The sequence below is a fragment of the Silurus meridionalis genome, chromosome 6, assembly GCF_014805685.1.
Source record: "Silurus meridionalis isolate SWU-2019-XX chromosome 6, ASM1480568v1, whole genome shotgun sequence".
Taxonomy (NCBI): Eukaryota; Metazoa; Chordata; class Actinopteri; order Siluriformes; family Siluridae; genus Silurus; species Silurus meridionalis.
This window is the reverse complement of record NC_060889.1, coordinates 28,199,607-28,219,948: the sequence shown is the minus strand read 5'-3', so window position 1 is coordinate 28,219,948 and position 20,342 is coordinate 28,199,607. Positions and strand designations below refer to the sequence as shown.

Here is a 20,342-nt window from a genome sequence, read left to right as displayed (position 1 = left end):
TTTGATTACTGCTTTGCACACTCTTGGCATTCTCTTGATGAGCTACAAGAGGTAGTCACCTGAAATGGTCTTCCAACAGTCTTGAAGGAGTTCCCCGAGAGATGCTTGGCACTTGTTGGCCCTTTTGCCTTCACTCTGCGGTCCAGCTCACCCCTAAACCATCTCGATTGGGTTCAGGTCCGGTGACTGTGGAGGCCAGGTCATCTGGCGCAGCACCCCATCACTCTCCTTCTTGGTCAAATAGCCCTTGATGCCTTCAGTGTGACTCTACAATTTTCATAGTCATGAAAATAAAGAAAACTCTGAATGAGAAGGTGTGTCCAAACTTTTGGTCTGTACTGTATATATATTGTGTATGTATATTACGTATAATAAAAAAATATAGTAAGAATAATAAGTAAAAATTCATTTATAACCTTTTTTAATGTTCGTTATTTGTGCGAAAATAAAACACCCCTAAACATTCTTGACTGTTCATTTCTTCAGGGGGTTAATTTACAAAATCAGCAGGGGAGGAAAAAGATAAATAATGATAAACCAGATATATTCAGGGTATTCAGGGTGAAGGAAGTGGACAGAATGGAACAGCGCTGACCTGCTATCACTCTCTCTGACCACAAGAGGCCACTCGTGTCTAGTTTTTCATTTTTTGGACTATTCACAATACATTATTTAAACATTTTACAATAGTAGTGGGGTAAAGTCTCTCTCGCTACATGTCGATCAAGTTCTTTGTGTGTGAATTTTGGAGTGGAAGAACTCGGTCAACTACACTGAACATCTGACCTCCTGACCAAGACGACATCTGAACTTGACTTCACCAAATACCTTTTGGATGAACTAGAACCCTGACTAAACCCCTTTAGCTCCTGTCTATTAAAACATTAAGTTCTTCCACTTCCACACTTCACACGCAGACCTCAATCAACTCCAGTGAACATCTTTGGCATGAACTGGAACACTGAATAAACCCCCGAACACCTGTACTTAAAGACATTGTGTGTTATGGTTGGAGGAGAAGAGCAAAAAGACCTTATTCAACTTAATTGAACACCATTAAGATGAACTACAGTTGTGTTCAAAATTATTCAACCCCCACTGAAATTGATTGTTTTGGTCGGTTTGACATTGATTATGATCATTCAGTCATCCTGCTTACAATTAAATCAAAGAGGCACGTGTAGGTCAGACAAATATAACGTAACATTTATAATGAAATAACCACAAATGTCTTTTCTGAGCTCACATCATTATCAGTTTTATTCAACCCCCAAGTGACATTCAATCTTAGTACTTAGTACAACATCCTTTTACAGTTATAACAGCTTTTAAACGTGAAGCATAGCTTGACACAAGTGTCTTGCAGCGATCTACGGGTATCTTCACCCATTCATCGTGGGCAAAAGCCTCCAGTTCAGTCACATTCTTAGGCTTGCGCACTGCAACTGCTTTCTTTAAGTCCCACCAGAGGTTCTCAATCGGATTTAAGTCTGGTGACTGCGATGGCCACTTCAAAATGTTCCAGCCTTTAATCTGCAACCATGCTCTAGTGGACTTGGAGGTATGCTTGGGATCATTGTCCTGTTGAAAGGTCCAACGTCTTCCAAGCCTCAGGTTTGTGACGGACTGCATCACATTGTCATCCAATATCTCCTGGTACTGAAGAGAATTCATGGTACCTTGCACACGCTGAAGCTTCCCAGTACCTGCAGAAGCAAAACAGCCCCAAAGCATGATTGACCCCCCGCCATGCTTCACAGTAGGCAAGGTGTTCTTTTCTTCATAGGCCTTGTTCTTCCTCCTCCAAACATAGCGTTGATCCATGGGCCCAAACAGTTCTAATTTTGTTTCATCAGTCCACAGAACACTATCCCAAAACTTCTGTGGTTTGTCCACATGACTTTTGGCATACTGCAGTCGACTCTTCTTATTCTTTGGGGACAGCAAGGGGGTGCGCCTGGGAGTTCTGGCATGGAGGCCTTCATTACGCAGGGTGCGCCGTATTGTCTGAGCAGAAACTTCAGTACCCACATCTGACAAATCTTTTCTCAGTTCCTCAGCAGTCACACGAGGACTTTTCTCCACTCTACGCTTCAGGTAGCGCACAGCAGTCGAAGTCAGCATCTTCTTTCTGCCACGACCAGGTAGCGTTTCAACAGTGCCCTTTGCCTTGAATTTGCGAATGATGCTTCCTATGGTGTCTCTTGGTATGTTTAACATCTTTGCAATCTTCTTATAGCCATTGCCCTTCCTGTGAAGAGTAATCACCTGTTCTCTTGTCTTCCTGGACCATTCTCTTGACCTCACCATGTTTGTAACCACACCAGTAAATGTCTAGAAGGAGCTGAGTATCACAGTCATTTTAAAGCTGCCTAATTGGTGCTTATTAGGCTTTATTGCTGCTCCCTGATATCCACAGGTGTTTTCAATACCTGATTGAAAACACTTCATTGAACCTCTGTTCTTCAGAGTGGTAGTCTTTAAGGGGTTGAATAATTATGTCAATGAAGAATTCACAAAAGAAACATTTACTACTGTATTACAAAACTAATTGATGTCATTTTAGTTGCATATGGTTCTTTAAGAAGTCCTTGTAGGATTTCATTCTGAATACAATTACAAATGTACACTAAATTCCCTAAAACCATTTACAGCATTGGGGGTTGAATAATTTTGAACACAACTGTACAAGACCTCCTCAATTACATCAAAGATATTTGAGCTTTTCAACTCCAAAATTCACATGCAAAGACCTCAATCAACTCCACCGAACTCCTTTAGGATGAATTAGGAGACGACCTCACTAATGATCCTATGGCTGAATTGACAAATCCAGACATCAATGCTCCAAAATCTAGTGCAAAATCCTTCTTAGAAGAAAAACTGTACAGTATATTTTTTTCTTTCGGCTTCTCCAATAAGGGGTGCCACAGCGAATCATCTCCATACCCCTCTGTCCTCTACATCTGCCTCTTTCAAACCAACTTCCTGCATGTCTTCACTCAATATAGCCATAAACCTCCTCCTTGGTCTTCCTCTTTTCCTCCTTCCTGGTGGCTCCATCCTCAGCATTCTTCTACTGATATACCCCATGTCCCTCCTCTGCACATGTCCAAACCATCTCAATCTCGCCTCCCTCACCTTGTCTCCAAAACGTCCTACATGCGCTGTCCCTCTAATAAACTAATTTCTAATCCTGTCCATCGTCGTCACTCCCAATGAAAACCTCAACATCTGCAGCTCTGCTACCTCCAGCTCCACCTCCTGTCTTTTACTCAATGCCACTGTCTCTAATCCATACAACATCGCAGGTCTCACCACAGTCCTATAACTTTCCCTTTCACTCTCACTCTTCTATCACAGATCACTCCTTTTATCACTCTTCTCCACCCACTCCACCCTGCCTGCACTCTTTTCTTAACTTCTCTAACACACTCTCCATTACCTACTGTACAGTAAGGATAAAAATAAGCATGAAAACATTGTTTAGAAAGAACAGAATATTTTTGGTTGATAACTAGAGGTAAGCTTTGGGTCAGAGATACAACAGGATGACACCGTGCTTAAATGAGGCTAATAGCTTGTTTGTATTTTTTAAATAATGCAACAGGATAAATTTGGTATAAAATACCACGGACAAAATTAACAACTGAGCCATAAGGATTTTGAGAAGAAAAATATAATCATAATAATCATAATAATCATCATAATAATAATACCCACAACTGTATTTCTGAGCAATTATAAACTAGAGTGATGTAACAGGGGACTCCATACATTTCCAGACATATGCAGAGTTCCCCAAACATTTTTAAGATTAAATTCAACATCCGAAATAATGAATTATGTTACAATCTTTATTATATTACCAAATAATTGCTGGAAGGTTGCAGCTATTGTAGCTCATACAAATAATAAAACAAAACCAAGTTCATTTGATTAAAACTGCAATTCTAAAACAGTGCAAAGTTGATCATTTATAAATAGAATTTTGAAACTGTAAACCTTCAATCCTACAGCAGTGGAAAGATTGTTCATGTGCAATTCATCAAGAAACTAATAAAGAGAACTAAAGTCCATTAACAAAAAATAAATAAATAGATAAATAAAAAAAACAACTGTTCGGCCATGTCCCCATTAATATGTTTACATTTGAAAATGTTTATATTTTCTGTCCATTTTGGCCTTCTGTCCGCACCGAGATGGCGTTTTCAGTCAAGTTTTCAGTCAAGTATAGACGTTTTGGTGTGGATGAGCAACGACTGAAAACGAAATTGTGGACGGTGAGCGTTTTTCCGACGAAAACACCGTTTTTAAATGTATCCAGTTTAGTGTAGCCTTTGTTTTATAACAAATATTTTTTAATCAATTTTACATTTTAGAAACCGAACCGAAATACTTTTCCATATCAATGGAACTAATTTAAATACTTTTCAAAATGCTAATCCAGACCTGAAACCAGTCAAATCAAATTCCATATTCATACTTTTCCAGAATGCATAGGAACCCTGAGAATAAAATGTCCAGACTGGTCTTTAGCTGTGAACCTGGACATAAATATGACATGGACATGGCCATTTGGCTACATTTTAACAGATATTAATCATACACTCAGGAAGAAGCCCTGGGAGCCTCAGAGCGAACGACTGGAAAATTGGTACAATCCAGAAATGCTGGAATAAAATCAAACATTACAGAGGTATAATGTTCAAAACAGCTTGAGGAACGACACCTTACATTGTAACTGTTGGTAATAATGTATCAAAACCATAGGGAACAGGGTGAAATGTATTGCCAATGAAGGTCAATGGAGCTACTGTTCTCAGATCAGCCATATGTCTATCATCAAGCCATGTCCATTGCCCTCAGGGCAACCGCAGTGCTGTGTTAATACCCCTGTATTAACTACAGTGTAGATTCATCAGAGTCAAACCAGAGTTCTTGTGTTTTCCTTTCGGTTGAAGGACCGCTGTCTTTTTAACATTTAGATGTTCTGAAAGCCTTTCACACACATTACACACATTTCTGAGGACCTCAGTGGGCTATGGCGTGGTTATTGTGTTGGTGAGTGCTACCAAACGTCTGTGGACAATCAGGACTCTCATGTTGGAGTTTCGCAGACCTGGTTACCGTACGAATGGAGCCGAGTGTAGTGCGATTTTAAGCCCATTTCGGTGAGAATCTCTTCCCGCACTCCGGACAGACGATAAATTCGGACTTGGGTTCGCATTTATGCTCTTTTAAACCTCTGGATTCAGGATTCGCTAGGACAACCTTGCCACAATCCTGACACAGTTTATAAAATGGTTTGGATCCGTGCTCCTGTTCAGCATGATTCTGAAAACTGGCTACGTCCTCAAACCGAACAGGAAGTGTTTCAATACAATGCGTCCGAACGCCGTCACCTGTACCACACTGAGCGCAGCAGAACAATTTTTTGTGCTGATGGACAGAACATGAGAGCGAGGCCACGGCCCTACACTGTGTACACCACTTCACGGGACCATCCTCCTTTAACACTGTGAACAGACCTTTATCCATGGAAACATCAGAGTCTGTGGCCCATTCATCTAAACATGACTCCCAATTGTCTGAACTGCTTTTACTTTCAGACTTCCTTTTCCTTTTCCTTTTTTCTGCCTTTTTCTGTAAATGTGTTTCAGCATCATCAGTAGATAAATATGACCCATCCTTTTCAATAAACACCTTCTCACTGCACTCGGCATCTGAGGACACAATCTGAGCCACGACCTGCAGGACAGAGAATGTCTTTGTTAGAGATACACAACATTTAATGACGCCCCAATGGTCCCTATTGGTGTCCACTTGATGCCAACATGTGAGCTATAAGATAAAAAGGCATTCAATTAGTCCTTAATGGTAGCAGACAGCATATGTAATTAATAGAAGGCACCCAGTTACAAGCAGAGACCCATACACCATTACAATTTTCATTACAACCATTACAAAATTCACTGTAACCATTAAACCATTACAGATCCCACTGTAATTAATACAATTACCATTAAAACTATTACAATTCTTATTATAACCACTAAAACCATTTCAAAGGCTATTAAAACCATTGATACATTACGATTCCCTATTATAAAAACATAGAAACATTGAAAACATTACAATTTTCATTATAAACATTAAAACCATTATAAATACCAATAAAACCACTACAATTTCCATTGTAACAATAGAAACCATTACAATTTCCATTAAAACTGTTTCAAATCACATTACAAATCTTATTACAAACATTAATACCATTAAAACATTACAATCTGCATTATAAACATTAAGACCATTTAAATTCCCATTATAAATTTAAAACCTTAAGAAATCCCAATTACAACCATTACAATTCCCATTATACCTATTAAGACATTACAATGAACATTATAACCATTAGAAACATCACAACCCCCATTATAAACACTAACACCATTACAACCATAGAAACCATTACAATTGCCATTAAAACCATCTTATTACAAACATTATTGCCATTAGGATTCCCATTATACTCATTAAAACATTACAATTTCCATTATAAATTTTAAAACCACAACAAATCATAATAAAACAACTGCAGTTCCCATTATAACCACAAAAACCATTTCAAATCCCATTACAATTCCCACTATAAACAGTAAAACCATTACAAATCCCATTATAATCCTTACAAATCCCATTATAACCAAAAAAACAGTAAACAATTCTATTCAAACCACTGCAATTCCCATTTTAACCTTAAAAACATTGCAATTCCCATTATAAACATTCAAACCATTACAAATCCCATTACAACCGTTACAATTTTCATTGCACTGGTAAAAAACATCAACAATATAATACCCACTATACCCATTGAAATGTTACATTTCCCATTACATCTATTACAAATCCCATTATATCCAGTAAAACCATTATATTTTCCATTACAGCCATTAAAACCACTACAGAGATTTAGAGGGTCCCTGTTGATGTTTATCTTTCAGAAGGGTCGTCTTATCTTTAAGACTGCTATATAAACTGCCCCCAGTTATCTTGCCCCAGACTGTAGTCTGAGTTTTTTAGGTCAGTCTATGAAACTTTACATTATACACGAGTGTACAAATCTACTAACTGAATCAATACACACCTTCTCACCATCCTCATCCTCATGTGCATGCTTTTCCTCCTTATTGAAGGAGTGTGGAGGTTCTGTTAAAGGTGGGCGACTCCTCCATTCTCTGTGGTAGCCACAACTCTGGCAGTCCTGCATGACTGAAAACAGCTTCTCGTTGCCATCGATGGTGATGCAGCACTCTTTCTGACAAAACCAGCAGAACTGGAAAAGCTCCAGCAAACACTGGGTGTTCACCATTACCTCACTGCTTCTGGAAAGGGCAGATAGAAACCAGTGCTAAAACAGACATAATAATATCACTATACGATACTGTGATGTCAATAGATTTTTCCATGTTTCTTTGCATAATGAGGGTGTTAGTAAAATCAAGAAGGTGAGGTGAGGAGGTCTGGGGTGCCAGAGCTCATGCACTCTCATGCCATGTCATACTGGAACAAATTTGGGTCTACTAGTTCAAGTGAAGTGAAAATCTCATTCTCCTGCATCCGAAGACGTCCTGCACAAATGTGTGCCTTCAACTTTGTGGTAACAGTTCGGAGAAGAACCGATAAGGCTAGAAAACCAGTTGTCCCAATACTTTTGGCCTTAGAGTATTATAGTCATAGAAATTCAAAACAAGCATATGCAGTACTACCAATTTGCTGGTAGCTTTTTAGCAAATATATATATTGTGATAAATTTAGTATTATAATACTTGAAATTATAATACATGACATTTATGCAGTTATTGAATCAGCCAATCACGTGGCAGCTGTGTAATACATAAAATCATACAGATCATGAAAGATTTTTAGGTTTTCAGTACCAGAAACTGTCTGTAGAGTGTATTTTTTACTCAGAATGGTTCAAAACATCTTGTGAATGACAGTTTTACAGGAAAATGCCTGAGGAAAATTAGTTAAGCTGCTATGAGGGATACAGTAACTCGAATAATCATTCTTTCCAACTGTTGTGAGCAGAAAAGCATCTCAGCATGCACAAAACTGTGAGGTGAATTCGCTACAACAGTTGAAGACCACGTCGGGTTTCCACTCCTGTCAGCCTCAAACTAGAATCAGAGTGCAGAGACTCTGTGAAAGCTGACAATTTGCAGACATGTGACTGGTTGATTACATTACTGCATGAATGCATGTGTACAGATCTTCCTATTCAAATAAATAAAAAAACGTGGTGATGGCTTACTTAAAATGCTGGTTTCCTGATAAGTCTGAAGGCTCTTGACAGCTTTTGGAAGAGAAAGGGCCACAGATCAATCCAAACAGGTGTGACATGTATTGTAACTTGTGAATAAATAATTGTAAATTAATAAACTAGAGCTTCAGCTCGCTTCATATAATCAAGTGACTCGGATTAATTGTTTCAATTCAACTTCTACACGAGTTTACTTCCCCCAACCTTCACGCAATGACTTCTCCTCCACCCCGGGACGTGTCGACAGTGCAGTCCGTGTGTTTTCTTTGTAAAATGGATCTTTAGAAATGGAAAAAAAAGCATTACTTGTTGTAAAGTGAAAGCCTGCTATAAATAAATCCTAGAGACTTCCCATAAATTACACCCAATACCTTTGGAGATCTTCCTTGTCTTTTCATTCTCATATCACCAAAAGCCCAAGGTGATATGGAATCGTGTAGACTGGAGAACGCAGGTTTGTGATTAGACTGAGGAGATGAAACAACCTCAGACTGCACTGGTAGTTCTGGACTTGGTCCAAAATCCAGGGAGTAATCTTGGTCCTGTGAAGAGATCAGAATGTCAATGTCAGTGAAATAAATCCAGTATAATCCTGTTTCTTAATGGACAAACGTACTGGGACACCTGACTTTCCCCAGTCATGTGTAGTTCTTTCTCAAACACAAAGTCAGGGGCACACAATTAGTATATATGATGTGCACAAAGCCAGCTTCAAGAAGATATGCTTTACATGAGTTGGAGTGAAAGATCTCCTGTTATGTGAATACTGATGGCATCCCAGACCTTCTTACCTCACCTACATCAGTACCTGCCTTTAGTACCACCCTTGTGGCTGAATAAGAAAAAAATCTCCATAAAATCTAGTAAAACATCCTCCCAAAAGAGGTGATCAGCACCTTCAACTCTGTGGTAACAGTTTGGGGAAGAACCACACATGGATAAACCACACATGGAAATCAGTGCTGCACGAGTAATTGCATCGCAATCACGGCTAATTTAATGTTGCGATTTCATGAAATAAATAAGTGCATGGGTCGACACATTCTCTCTCAGAACCGCTGTTATATGGTGATACTTTAGCTTTAAGATCACCGACACTGAGCAGAGGAACTGTGTAAGATTCGCTAAATTGAAGTTTCTACATCACGTGGTCATGCGATAAATCTTTAACATCTCACTGGTTCCGGGGAGGAAGAGTCGAATTCCGAATTCCGGAAATGTTGGGACGTTGTTTAAATTTGAACATAGAGAACATAACAAAAATTGAAAAATTTTACACTTTTATGCCCAAAATGAGCTTATTTTAAATTTGATGTCTTCTACAGATCTCACAAAATTTGTCCCGGGGGCATGTTTACCACGGTGTAGCATCTCCTCTTCTTTTTAAAACAGTTTGAAGACGTCTGGGCATTGAGGTTATACGTTTCTGGAGTTTTGCTTTTGGAGTTTGGTCCCGTTCTTGTCTGATGTCGGTTTCCAGCTGCTGAAGAGTTCGTGGTCGTCTTTTTTGTTTAATTATGTGCCAAATGTTCTCTATAGGTAAAAGATCTGGACTGCAGGCTGGCCAATTTAGCACCTGGACTCTTCTATTACAAAGCCATGCTGTTGTAATAGTTGCAGTATGTGGTTATGCATCGTCCTGCTGAAATACACAAGGCTTTCCCTGAAATAGACGAAGTCTGGAGGGGGGCATATGTTCCTCTAAAACCTTTATATACCTTTCAGCATTCATAGTGCCTTCCAAAACATGCAAGCTGCCCATACTGTATGCACTTATGCACCCCAGTACCATCAGAGATGCTGGCTTTTCAACTGAACACTGAAGGTCCCTCTCCTCTTTAGCCCGGAGGACACGGCGTCTGTAATTTCGTCATTAATGTAAAATTTGGACTCGTCTGACCATAGAACACTTTTCCACTTTAAAACAGTCCATTTTAATTAAGACTTGGCCCACAGGGCACGATGTCGCTTTCGGACCATGTTCACATATGGCTTCCTTTTTGCATGATAGAGCTTCAGTTGGCATCTGCAGATGGCACGGCGGATTGTGTTAACCGACAGTGGTTTCTGATGACACAATCATGCCGATGAGTGTCGTCTGAGAACCCAAAGATAACGGGCATCCACCCTTACGCCCGAGATTTCTCCAGTCTCTTTGAATCTTTTGATGATGTTATGTACTGTAGTAGATGAGATTTGCAGAGCTTTTTCAATTTGACGTTGAGGAACGTTGTTTTTAAAGTGTTCCACAATTTGTACGCACTCGTTCACAGATTGGAGAGCCTCCGCCCATCTTTACTTCTGAGGGACTCTGCCTCTCTATGACCTCCCTTTTATAGCTAATCATGTTACAGACCTAATGTCAGTTCACTTGATTAGATGCTAGATTTTCTGCTAGCTGAAAATTATCAAAATCTCTAGCTTTTGTTGGAAGAAAGGAAAGAAAGAAGGAAGGAAAGAACAAGTTGACCTACATTGGCTTGATGGTTTTCCACGTCTTCTTCAGGTACCTCATGGCTGTCAGCCTCCAGCTTTACTGGAAGATGTTCTTCTCCAGCCTCAGCTGCCATTGTGCCCATGCATTTACTCAGATGATCCACAAATCTGTTCCTCTTCTCCAATAATTTGCTACAGCTTGGGCAGTGAAAATGTGAAACAGGTCTGCAGTTCAGTCCACACTTAAAGATTATATATCCTGCAACCAAACAGATCATTTTTTTTATTTTAAAGCTCCAGACTGCTGGAATCATAAACTATGTAATGTACCATAATATTTCAGCTCCCAAGACGTCTAACTCCACAGAGGAATGTTTGAGGAGTAAAAACACTATGCACTGATGACCTCATTCTCTGAAAATGAACCCTGTTTTAATCCCATGATCTCATTTAGATGTCCAATTCCAGGAATAGAAAATAGATTGAGATGCTTGCCTTTATATTTGACGGCTCTCTTCTCATGCGCTTTAATGTGCTTCCTCACTTTGCTCTCCACGGTCGGCTTAAAGATCTCAGGCTTGCAGAACGGACAGTGATATTTACTGCAGCACTGAACACATTTCACCAGCTGAATCGGCCCTCCATTCTGTATCGTGACATGTAGCTGTGGAAAGGAACAAAAAGACAAAGATCAAGCAGTGAAATAGAACATGATAATTCACATATACATTCCAGCAAGAAAGAAAGAAAGAAAGAAAGAAAGAAAGAAAGAAAGAAAGAAAGAAAGAAAGGAAATAAAGAATGAAAGAAAGAAGATAAGTAATGCAAGAAAAAAAGAATACAAAGTAAAATAAAGAAAGAATGAAAGAAAGAACGAAATAAAGAAATAAAGAAAGAGAGAAAGAAAGAAAGAAAGAAAAGAAAGAAAAAAAGAAAGAAAGAAAAGTAATGCAAGAAAAAAGAATACAAAGTAAAATAAATAAAGAATGAAAGAAAGAAAGAAGATAAGAAATGCAAGAAAGAATTAAAGAAAGAAGAAAAGTAATGCAAGAAAGAAAGAAAGAAAGAAAGAAAGAAAGAAAGAAAGAAAGAAAGAAAGAAAGAAAGAAATAATGCAAGGAAAAGAAAGAAAGAAAGAAGAAAGAAAGAAAGAAAGAAAGAAAGAAAGAAAGAAAGAAAGAAAGAAAGAAAGAAAGAAAGAAAGAAAGAAAGAATTGCAAGAAAAAGTAAAATAAATAAAGAATGAAAGAAAGAAGATAAGTAATACAAAAAGAATGAAAGAAAGAAGATAAGAAATGCAAGAAAGAATGAAAGAAAGAAGAAAAGTAATGCAAGAAAGAAAGAAAGAAAGAAAAGAAAGAAAGAAAGAGAAATAATGCAAGAAGAAAGAAAGAAAGAATTGCAAGAAAAAGTAAAATAAAGAATGAAAGAAAGAAAGAAAGAAAAGTAATGCAAGAAAGAAAGAAAGAAAGAAAGAAAGAAAGAGAAGTAATGCAAGAAAAAAAGAATAAAAACTAAAATAAATAAAGAATGTAAGAAAGAAGATAAGTAATGCAAGAAAGAAAGTAGGAAAAAAAGAAAGAAAGAAGAAAAAAAAAAAAAAAAACATACCTCCACTACAGGAACAGCTAGCAGACTCTGATGTTCCTCAGAAATAGGACTGTCCACATCCTCTTTAACAGAGAAATGATTTGGATTCAGCTCCTCCTTTACAGGGACCAGATTCTCTCGATCCTCCTCATGGGCCACTGTTCCCACACATTTGTCCAGATGCTCGAGGAATTTGTTCTTTTTTTCTACTAATTTACTGCATTTGGGGCAGTGGAAATGCGAAACCGCCTTGCAGTTCAAGCCACACTTGAAGATCGCATATTCTGAAGGAAATAGTGAACAAAGAAAAGACTATTATATAATAATGTATAATTGGTTCATGCCCAGAGTACCTTTTATAAGATATGTGCACCAGATAGCTGCTTGCCTTTATATCTGACGGCCCTTTTTTCATGCGCTTTAAGGTGCTTCCTCACTTTGCTCTCCACGGTCGGCTTGAAGATCTCAGGCTTACAGAATGGACAGTGATATTTACTGCAGCACTGAACACATTTCACCAGCTGAATCGGCCCTCCATTCTGTATCGTGACATGTAGCTGTGAAAGAAAGAATAACAGGAGAAACACAACACAGGATCTTGAACTAAACTGTAGATAAATGTCATCTGTATCAATAGCGATTCAGGTTAGATATGGTGGCTAATAAATAAATAAATAAACAAAAAAATGCACTATATGGGCAATGCTTTGTGTACACCTGACCATTACATTGTGTTATTTTAATATACTATTTAATATTTAGTCCCCATTTGCTGTTGTAATAACCTCCACTCTTTTAATTTTAGTGCTGATAACAAGTCAGATGATCCCGCTCCTCTTTAATCCGGAGGATGCAGTGTCCATGGTTTCTATGTGGTTCAGCCATGTGTGGTTCTTCCCCAAACTGTTACCACAAAGCTGAAGGCACTGATCATAAATTTGCTGTGTTTTTTGAACATTCAATTTTACATTTAGCCATTTAATGTTTCGATATGCTCCACTCTTCTGGGAAGATGTTCCACTAGAGATTTGTGTTTAGTCAGCTACAAGGGCGTTCGAAATGTCAGGTACTGATGTAGGTGAGGTGAGGAGGCCTGAGGTGCCATTCTAATTAATCATGGTCCATAAGGTTGGAGTTCTATAGCATCTTCCAACCAATGGAAAGCATATCTTTACGGACAAGGAATTGTGGACAGGGGCATTGTCATGCTGGAACAGGTTATGATTAGGAAGCTTAAGTGGGGAAAACGTAATGCTACCACATCCAAAGAAGTCCTATACAATTGTGTCTCCAATTTTGTGGGAACTGTTTGGGAAGCACATGTGGCTTGAAAGGTCAAGTGACCCAATACTTTTTGCCATAAAGTGTATTTTAGGTGAATATTTACAAAAATGTAATATGGCATTTTTTTGTGATCTAAAACCATGATAAATCATAAAGAGAATAACAGTTCGGTCTGCCATAAAGATCTTTTTTGGGAATAACACTTTTAATACCATTAAAGACCACATTAAAATCCCAACAGGAACCTGTCTGAAAGCTCTAATGGTGTTTCAATCATAGTCGAGCTTGTAGGAACATGCATTCACAAATTTCAAAGTAGTACACAATTAAGAAAAAAGGTAAATTATTTTTTTTTTTCTTTCAGAACATTAATATACTTTCCCTCACCAACACTTCAGCCCAGTAGCTGTGAAGCCAAAAAAAACCCCACCATGTAGCTAAAATGTCTTTTATTACCTGCATGTAATCCAATACTGTTATTTGTATACAAGACGAACAGATTATAAATTACCATTAACTCATCATGTTCATACCTTCATTGTTTCTGGATGAAAAGTTATCTTTCTTGTATATGGTCAAACTTCAACAAGGCTTCTGAGACCTATTCCACGATCTGCACACAGAGGTCATTGGTAATTTTGTGAGCACAATTGCACATTCATTCATGATGAAATATAGGAATGTTTGTATATTTTGTTAAGACAAATTGCAACCTCAACCTCACTTATCTCAAAGCTACAGCTTATAACTGTCTCAGGAAGCCTTAGCTTGCTCAGCATCTGACCTGAGATTGTGTAAAATGCACAATATGGACAGGAGTATTAGGACACCATGTCATTCTTCTCCAAACTTTTACCACAAAATTGGAAACACACAATAGTATACGACGTCTTTGGATGCTCTATTACCATTTATTTTCCTTCACTTGAACTAGGAGCTCCAAACCTGCTTCATGAACATGTGTTTTACATGGGTTGGAGTGGAAGATCTCCTGCTATAGTTCAATTTAGTCAACCCTGTTGAACACCCCTGGGATGAATGTAAACACTGCACCCCATTCCTCCTCGCTCAGCTACATCACTACCTGAATTAACTAACAGCCTTGTATTTGGAAGTAAATGTGGAATCATCTTATTGCAAGTTTTCTTCCTTATGTCATCTCAAGCCACCGCTGCCCCTGGTTCTCCTACTATTGATAAACTTATATACACTATACTGCCAAAAGTATTGGGTCACCTGGTCATAAGTACAGTATGTGATTTTTAAACATTGCTTCCACATGTAGTCCCAATGTGCTCTTATAATTCCCTCCACTCTTCTGGAAGATGTTCTACTAGATTTTGGAGTGTGTTGGATATTTGTGTTCATCAGCCACAAGGGAGTTACGTTAGGAAGGTACTGATGTAGGTGAGGTGAGGAAGCCTAGGGTGCAGTCAGCGTTCACATTCACAAAGTAGGGATGAGATCAGAGCTCTATAGCAGCAAGATCTTCCTCTCCAAAGCATGTAAACCAGATCTACAAGGAGCTCACTTTGTGCACAGGGGCATCACCATGCTGGAGCAGGTTTTGGTTCAAGTGAATGCAAAATTATATTAGAGCGCATCTAAAGACGTCCTGTACAATCAAGTAACTCCAGATTTGTGGTCACAGTTTGAAGAAGAACCACATATAAGAGGAAAGGTCAGGTGTCCCAATACTTTTGGAAATATAGTGCATGTCCCTAAAGCTGCTTATATATTTATATATGTCTGTAAAACTGCTTTTACATTTATATATGTATACAAAAGTCTTCACCATATTAACAGTTACACATATTAAGCCTGTACATGTGGACCATCATATGTTAATAAGACTCTTTAAATGGACTGTTACCACAAAAATAACATATTTCCAACTAAGGAAATATAAACTTATAACTTGAAATAATCGTTGTCAGAACTGCTGTTACAAATGTACCCAATGTTAGACCAAAAAAAAAAATAAAAACCTGATAAATTTTTAATAAATGTAGTAAATGGTTAATAAAAAAGAAACAAACAAACAAAATACAGCAATTCGACGGCGCACTTGAACGCACCTTTCCAAATTGAAAAGTTTACTCTTATTATATCAATGAATCGTCTAATAATGAATCTAAACGATAGTAGAAAGCCAAGAAAATTGAGAAAATACCTTGTTTCCAGTGCTGTGAAGTCAATTTCACCACATTATAACAGAGAAACTAATTTTTATAAGCGAATTTAAGATCAGCTTATAGATATCAGAGAACAGTGCAGCGTTTCCTCGCCTGTCATTAGAAATGTTAAAAATCCTTTCCGTGGTGTAACATATATTATTATTTACAATTCAGGACAAAACCACAATAATCTCATTACTCCACCTAAATCAGTCTCTCCTGCCGTTTCCATACGCTATTTAATGCTTATTTCTTGCACGGCAACCCAGCTGATCACAAACTAAATGAAATACATATTAAACCATTCATAATTCTGTTGTCAAATACATCCAGGATACACAGGACACTTCCACACTTCTGTTTTCCAAAACCAAGCTGAAGAGCCAATCAGATTGCAGATAAGAATTCAGGAGTTCCTGCTCAAGAGCCAATCAGATGCCACGTGGTGACGTCACATCCTGGATGGACTCCAATTTTAGTGTATCTAATATAAATAAATAAATAAATAAATAAATAAATAAATAAATAAAGCTGCGTATACATTTATATGTCCCAAAAGCTGTGTATACATTTATATATGTCCCCAAAGCTGCTTATACATTTATATATGTCTCAAAAGTTGTGTATACATTTATATATGTCCCCAAAGCTGTGTATACATTTATATATGTCCCCAAATCTGTGTATACATTTATATATGTCCCCAAAGCTGTGTATACATTTATATGTGTCCCCAAAGCTGCTTATACATTTATATATGTCTCAAAAGTTGTGTATACATTTATATATGTCCCCAAAGCTGTGTATACATTTATATATGTCCCCAAAGCTGTGTATACATTTATATATGTCCCCAAAGCTGTGTATACATTTATATATGGCCATAAATCTGCGTATACATTTATATATGTCCCCAAAGCTGTGTATACATTTATATATGTCCCCAAAGCTGTGTATACATTTATATATGTCCCCAAAAGCTGTGTACATTTATATGGCCATAAATCTGTGTATACATTTATATATGTCCCCAAAGCTGTGTATACATTTATATATGTCCCCAAAGCTGTGTATACATTTATATATGGCCATAAATCTATGTATACATTTATATATGTCCCCAAAGCTGTGTATACATTTATATATGTCCCCAAAGCTGTGTATACATTTATATATGTCCCCAAAGCTGTGTATACATTTATATATGTACCCCAAAGCTGTGTATACATTTATATATGTCCCCAAAGCTGTGTATACATTTATATATGTCCCCAAAGCTGTGTATACATTTATATATGTCCCCAAAGCTGTGTATACATTTATATATGGCCATAAATCTGCATATACATTTATATATGTCCCCAAAGCTGTGTATACATTTATATATGTCCCCCAAAGCTGTGTATACATTTATATATGTCCCCAAAGCTGTGTGTACATTTATATATGGCCATAAATCTGCGTATACATTTATATATGTCCCCAAAGCTGTGTATACATTTATATATGTCCCCCAATGCTGTGTATACATTTATATATGTCCCCAAAGCTGTGTGTACATTTATATGGCCATAAATCTGCGTATACATTTATATATGTCCCCAAAGCTGTGTATACATTTATATATGCCCCCCAAAGCTGTGTATACATTTATATATGTCCCCCAAAGCTGTGTATACATTTATATATGGCCATAAAGCTGTGTATACATTTATATATGTCCCCAAAGCTGCGTGTACATTTATATATGTCCCCCAAAGCTGTGTATACATTTATATATGTCCCCAAAGCTGTATACATTTATATATGTCCCCAAAGCTGCGTGTACATTTATATATGTCCCCAAAGCTGCTTATACATGTATATATGTCCCAAAAGCTGCATATACATTTATATATGTCCCAAAAGCTGCATATACATTTATATGTCCCCAAAGCTGTGTATACATTTATATATGTCCCCAAAGCTGTGTATTCATTTATATATGTCCCCAAAGCTGTGTACATTTATATATGTCCCCAAAGCTGCATGTACATTTATATATGTCCATAAAGCTGTTTAAATATTTATAAATGTCCCTAAATCTTATTTTATATTAATAATGTCCATAATCCTACTTATACATTTATATATGTCCCCAAAGCTGTGTACATTTAAATATGTCCCCAAAGCTGTGTGTACATTTATATATGTCCCCAAAGCTGCATGTACATTTATATATGTCCATAAAGCTGTTTAAATATTTATAAATGTCCCTAAAGCTTATTTTATATTAATAATGTCCATAATCCTACTTATACATTTATATATGTCCCTAAAGCTGCATATACCTTTATATATCCCTAAACATGATAATACATTTATATATGTCCCCAAAGCTGTGTATACATTTATATCCCTAAATCTGTCCCTAAAGCTGCTTAAACATACATATACATGAGGTCAGATGCTGGTGTTGGATGAGTTCCAGTTCATCCCACAGGCAGCACAGTGAGGTTGAGGAGGTCTTCCAAATCAGGTCTTCATAGAGCTACAGGATACAGACATCCTATACAATTGTGTTGTTATTTTTGTTATTATTTACCTTTTAGATGATCATATATCTCTTTTGTGGTATTTTTGGAAAAAAATCAGTATATTAAGAATAAATTACCATGTTAAATATTGCAGTTTTCCAGATGGCAGGAGTTTGAAGATTGTGTGTGGGGTGTGTGATTAATCTCCATGCTGGTGGTGGTGGTGCAGATGCAGCATGTTGTGTTTTGTCTTCTATTTATATAAAGTTCTCAATGTTAATGTATTATTTATATGAATTCAATGTTTCGAATTCAGCCCTTTGATGTGAAATTCTTCTGGAAATGTAATGTTGTTAATCATATTTTGTATTTAACTCGTAATTATAAATAAATTACTACAATTATTATGCATATTAAGTTCCTATTAGTGTAGAAATACTTTTTTCAGGGAGATTAGCGACTACACCTCCAGGACTGCTTCAGATAAATGAGTATAATGCAGCTTTCCACAATGACATGAAGGCAGGGTTGCCAGATCCATTAAATAAAAACCATGAAAAGCAAAAAGTGTCAAATTAATGTCATTCCTTTGATCTTTTTCTCTTTGGATCTAACATATCAATTGGAATATTTGATCATATATGTTTTGTGTTCACTTTGGCTGAATTTCACTGCTTCATTTACATATATTTTTTGGAAGATATTCAAAAATCACATATGTACGTGGTCAGGTGTTCATATACATTTGAACATACGGTGTACACCAAATGGACAAAGGTTTGTGGACACTTGAGCATTAACAGTCTATAGCTATATGCTTCTTTTAAATCATCCCTTTCTATATTTAGTCTCTATTATAATAAGATCCACTAGATGTTCTACTAGATTCCATTAGTAAAGATCAGGTACTAATAGAGGTAAGGTGAGGAGGTCTAGGGTGCAGTCAGTGTTCACATTCATCCCAAAGGTGTATAATAGTGTTGGAGCTCTATAGCTGGAGATCTTCCACATCTCCTAACTAATTTAAAGCAGATCTTCATGGAGCTGAAAGCTTTGTGCACAAGGGCATTGTCATGCTGGAACAGGTCACACATTATGTTTTTGAAATATAATCAATATATGTTGAGGTCTCTGTAAACTGTATTTTTCCTTAAAACTTACTCAATAACAAATAGAATCACATTAATATACTTAATTTGGTAATAACCAAATAACCAAATGCCCACAACAATTTGTTTAGTAAAAAGTACCTAAATCTACCTGAATCTACCCCACAAGTTGAAATGAGATGTGATACATCAGAAAATGGTTTTCTCTGAATTGAAAGCCAATTGTTTGTTTTGGCAGGTGTCCCAATACTTTTGCCCCTATAATGTATTTACAACCTGTGTAGAAAGTCTTCTCTAATGTAGATGTTTGTCATGTGTACATCACAGCACAGTGATCCCCCACCTTCCGCTCTATAACCCAGAGTCATACACTATATTTCCAAAAGTATTGGGTCACCTGGTCATTTATTACACATTTAGTCCCAATTCGCTCTTATAATTCCCTCCACTCTTCTGGGAGGATAATCCACTAGATTTTGAAGTGTGTTTATGGATTTGTGTTCATCATTCACAAGGGTGTTATGAAAGTCAGGTACTGATGTAGGTGAGGAGACCTGTGGTGCAGTCAGTGTTTACATTCATCCCAAAGGTGTTCAGTAGGGATGAGATCAGAGCTCTATAGCAGCAAGATCTTCCTCTCCAAAGCATGTAAACCATATCTTTAAGGAGCTCACTTTGTGCACAGGAGCATCACCATGCTGGAGCAGGTTTTGGGTTGCCAAGTTCAAGTGAATACAAAATTTTGATATAGCGCCATCTAAAGACGTCCTGTACAATCGAGTGCCTCCGGCTTTGTGGTAACAGTTTGAAGAAGAACCACATCTAGCAGGAAAGATCAGGTGACCCAATACTTTTGGAAATAAGGTGGAAATATGAGCATAATCACATGACACTATAG

At 37.3% G+C, this 20,342-nt stretch overlaps 1 protein-coding gene across 2 annotated transcripts; it reads right to left on the bottom strand.

The window, feature by feature from the left end:
* Window positions 1-3,555: 3,555 nt before the first annotated feature.
* Window positions 3,556-16,201, bottom strand: LOC124388124. Of its 2 annotated transcripts, XM_046852806.1 has the most exons (12): window positions 15,816-16,201; window positions 14,362-14,426; window positions 14,176-14,255; window positions 12,747-12,915; window positions 12,380-12,642; window positions 11,264-11,432; window positions 10,807-11,027; window positions 8,704-8,874; window positions 8,537-8,611; window positions 8,324-8,365; window positions 7,154-7,391; window positions 3,556-5,751 (listed from the first exon to the last, which is right to left on the bottom strand). In XM_046852806.1, exons 3-10 carry the CDS (start codon window positions 14,179-14,181, stop codon window positions 8,324-8,326), a joined length of 1,116 nt encoding a protein of 371 aa, XP_046708762.1. In that variant the 5' UTR covers window positions 14,182-14,255; window positions 14,362-14,426; window positions 15,816-16,201; the 3' UTR covers window positions 3,556-5,751; window positions 7,154-7,391. The 2 variants fall into 2 exon arrangements, with proteins under 2 accessions (XP_046708762.1, XP_046708761.1); XM_046852805.1 differs by lacking the exon at window positions 14,362-14,426 and having other exon boundaries at window positions 3,557-5,751.
* Window positions 16,202-20,342: the final 4,141 nt, after the last annotated feature.

Bases quoted from the DNA above. Each gene is read 5' to 3' on its own strand.
- LOC124388124 (XM_046852806.1), bottom strand. The intron at 12,643-12,746 runs GCAAGCAGCTAT...TATTTCCTTCAG, and splicing joins AAGGGCCGTCAGATATAAAG to AATATGCGATCTTCAAGTGT. The intron at 8,875-10,806 runs GTAGGTCAACTT...ATCTCTTCACAG, and splicing joins TGGAAAACCATCAAGCCAAT to GACCAAGATTACTCCCTGGA.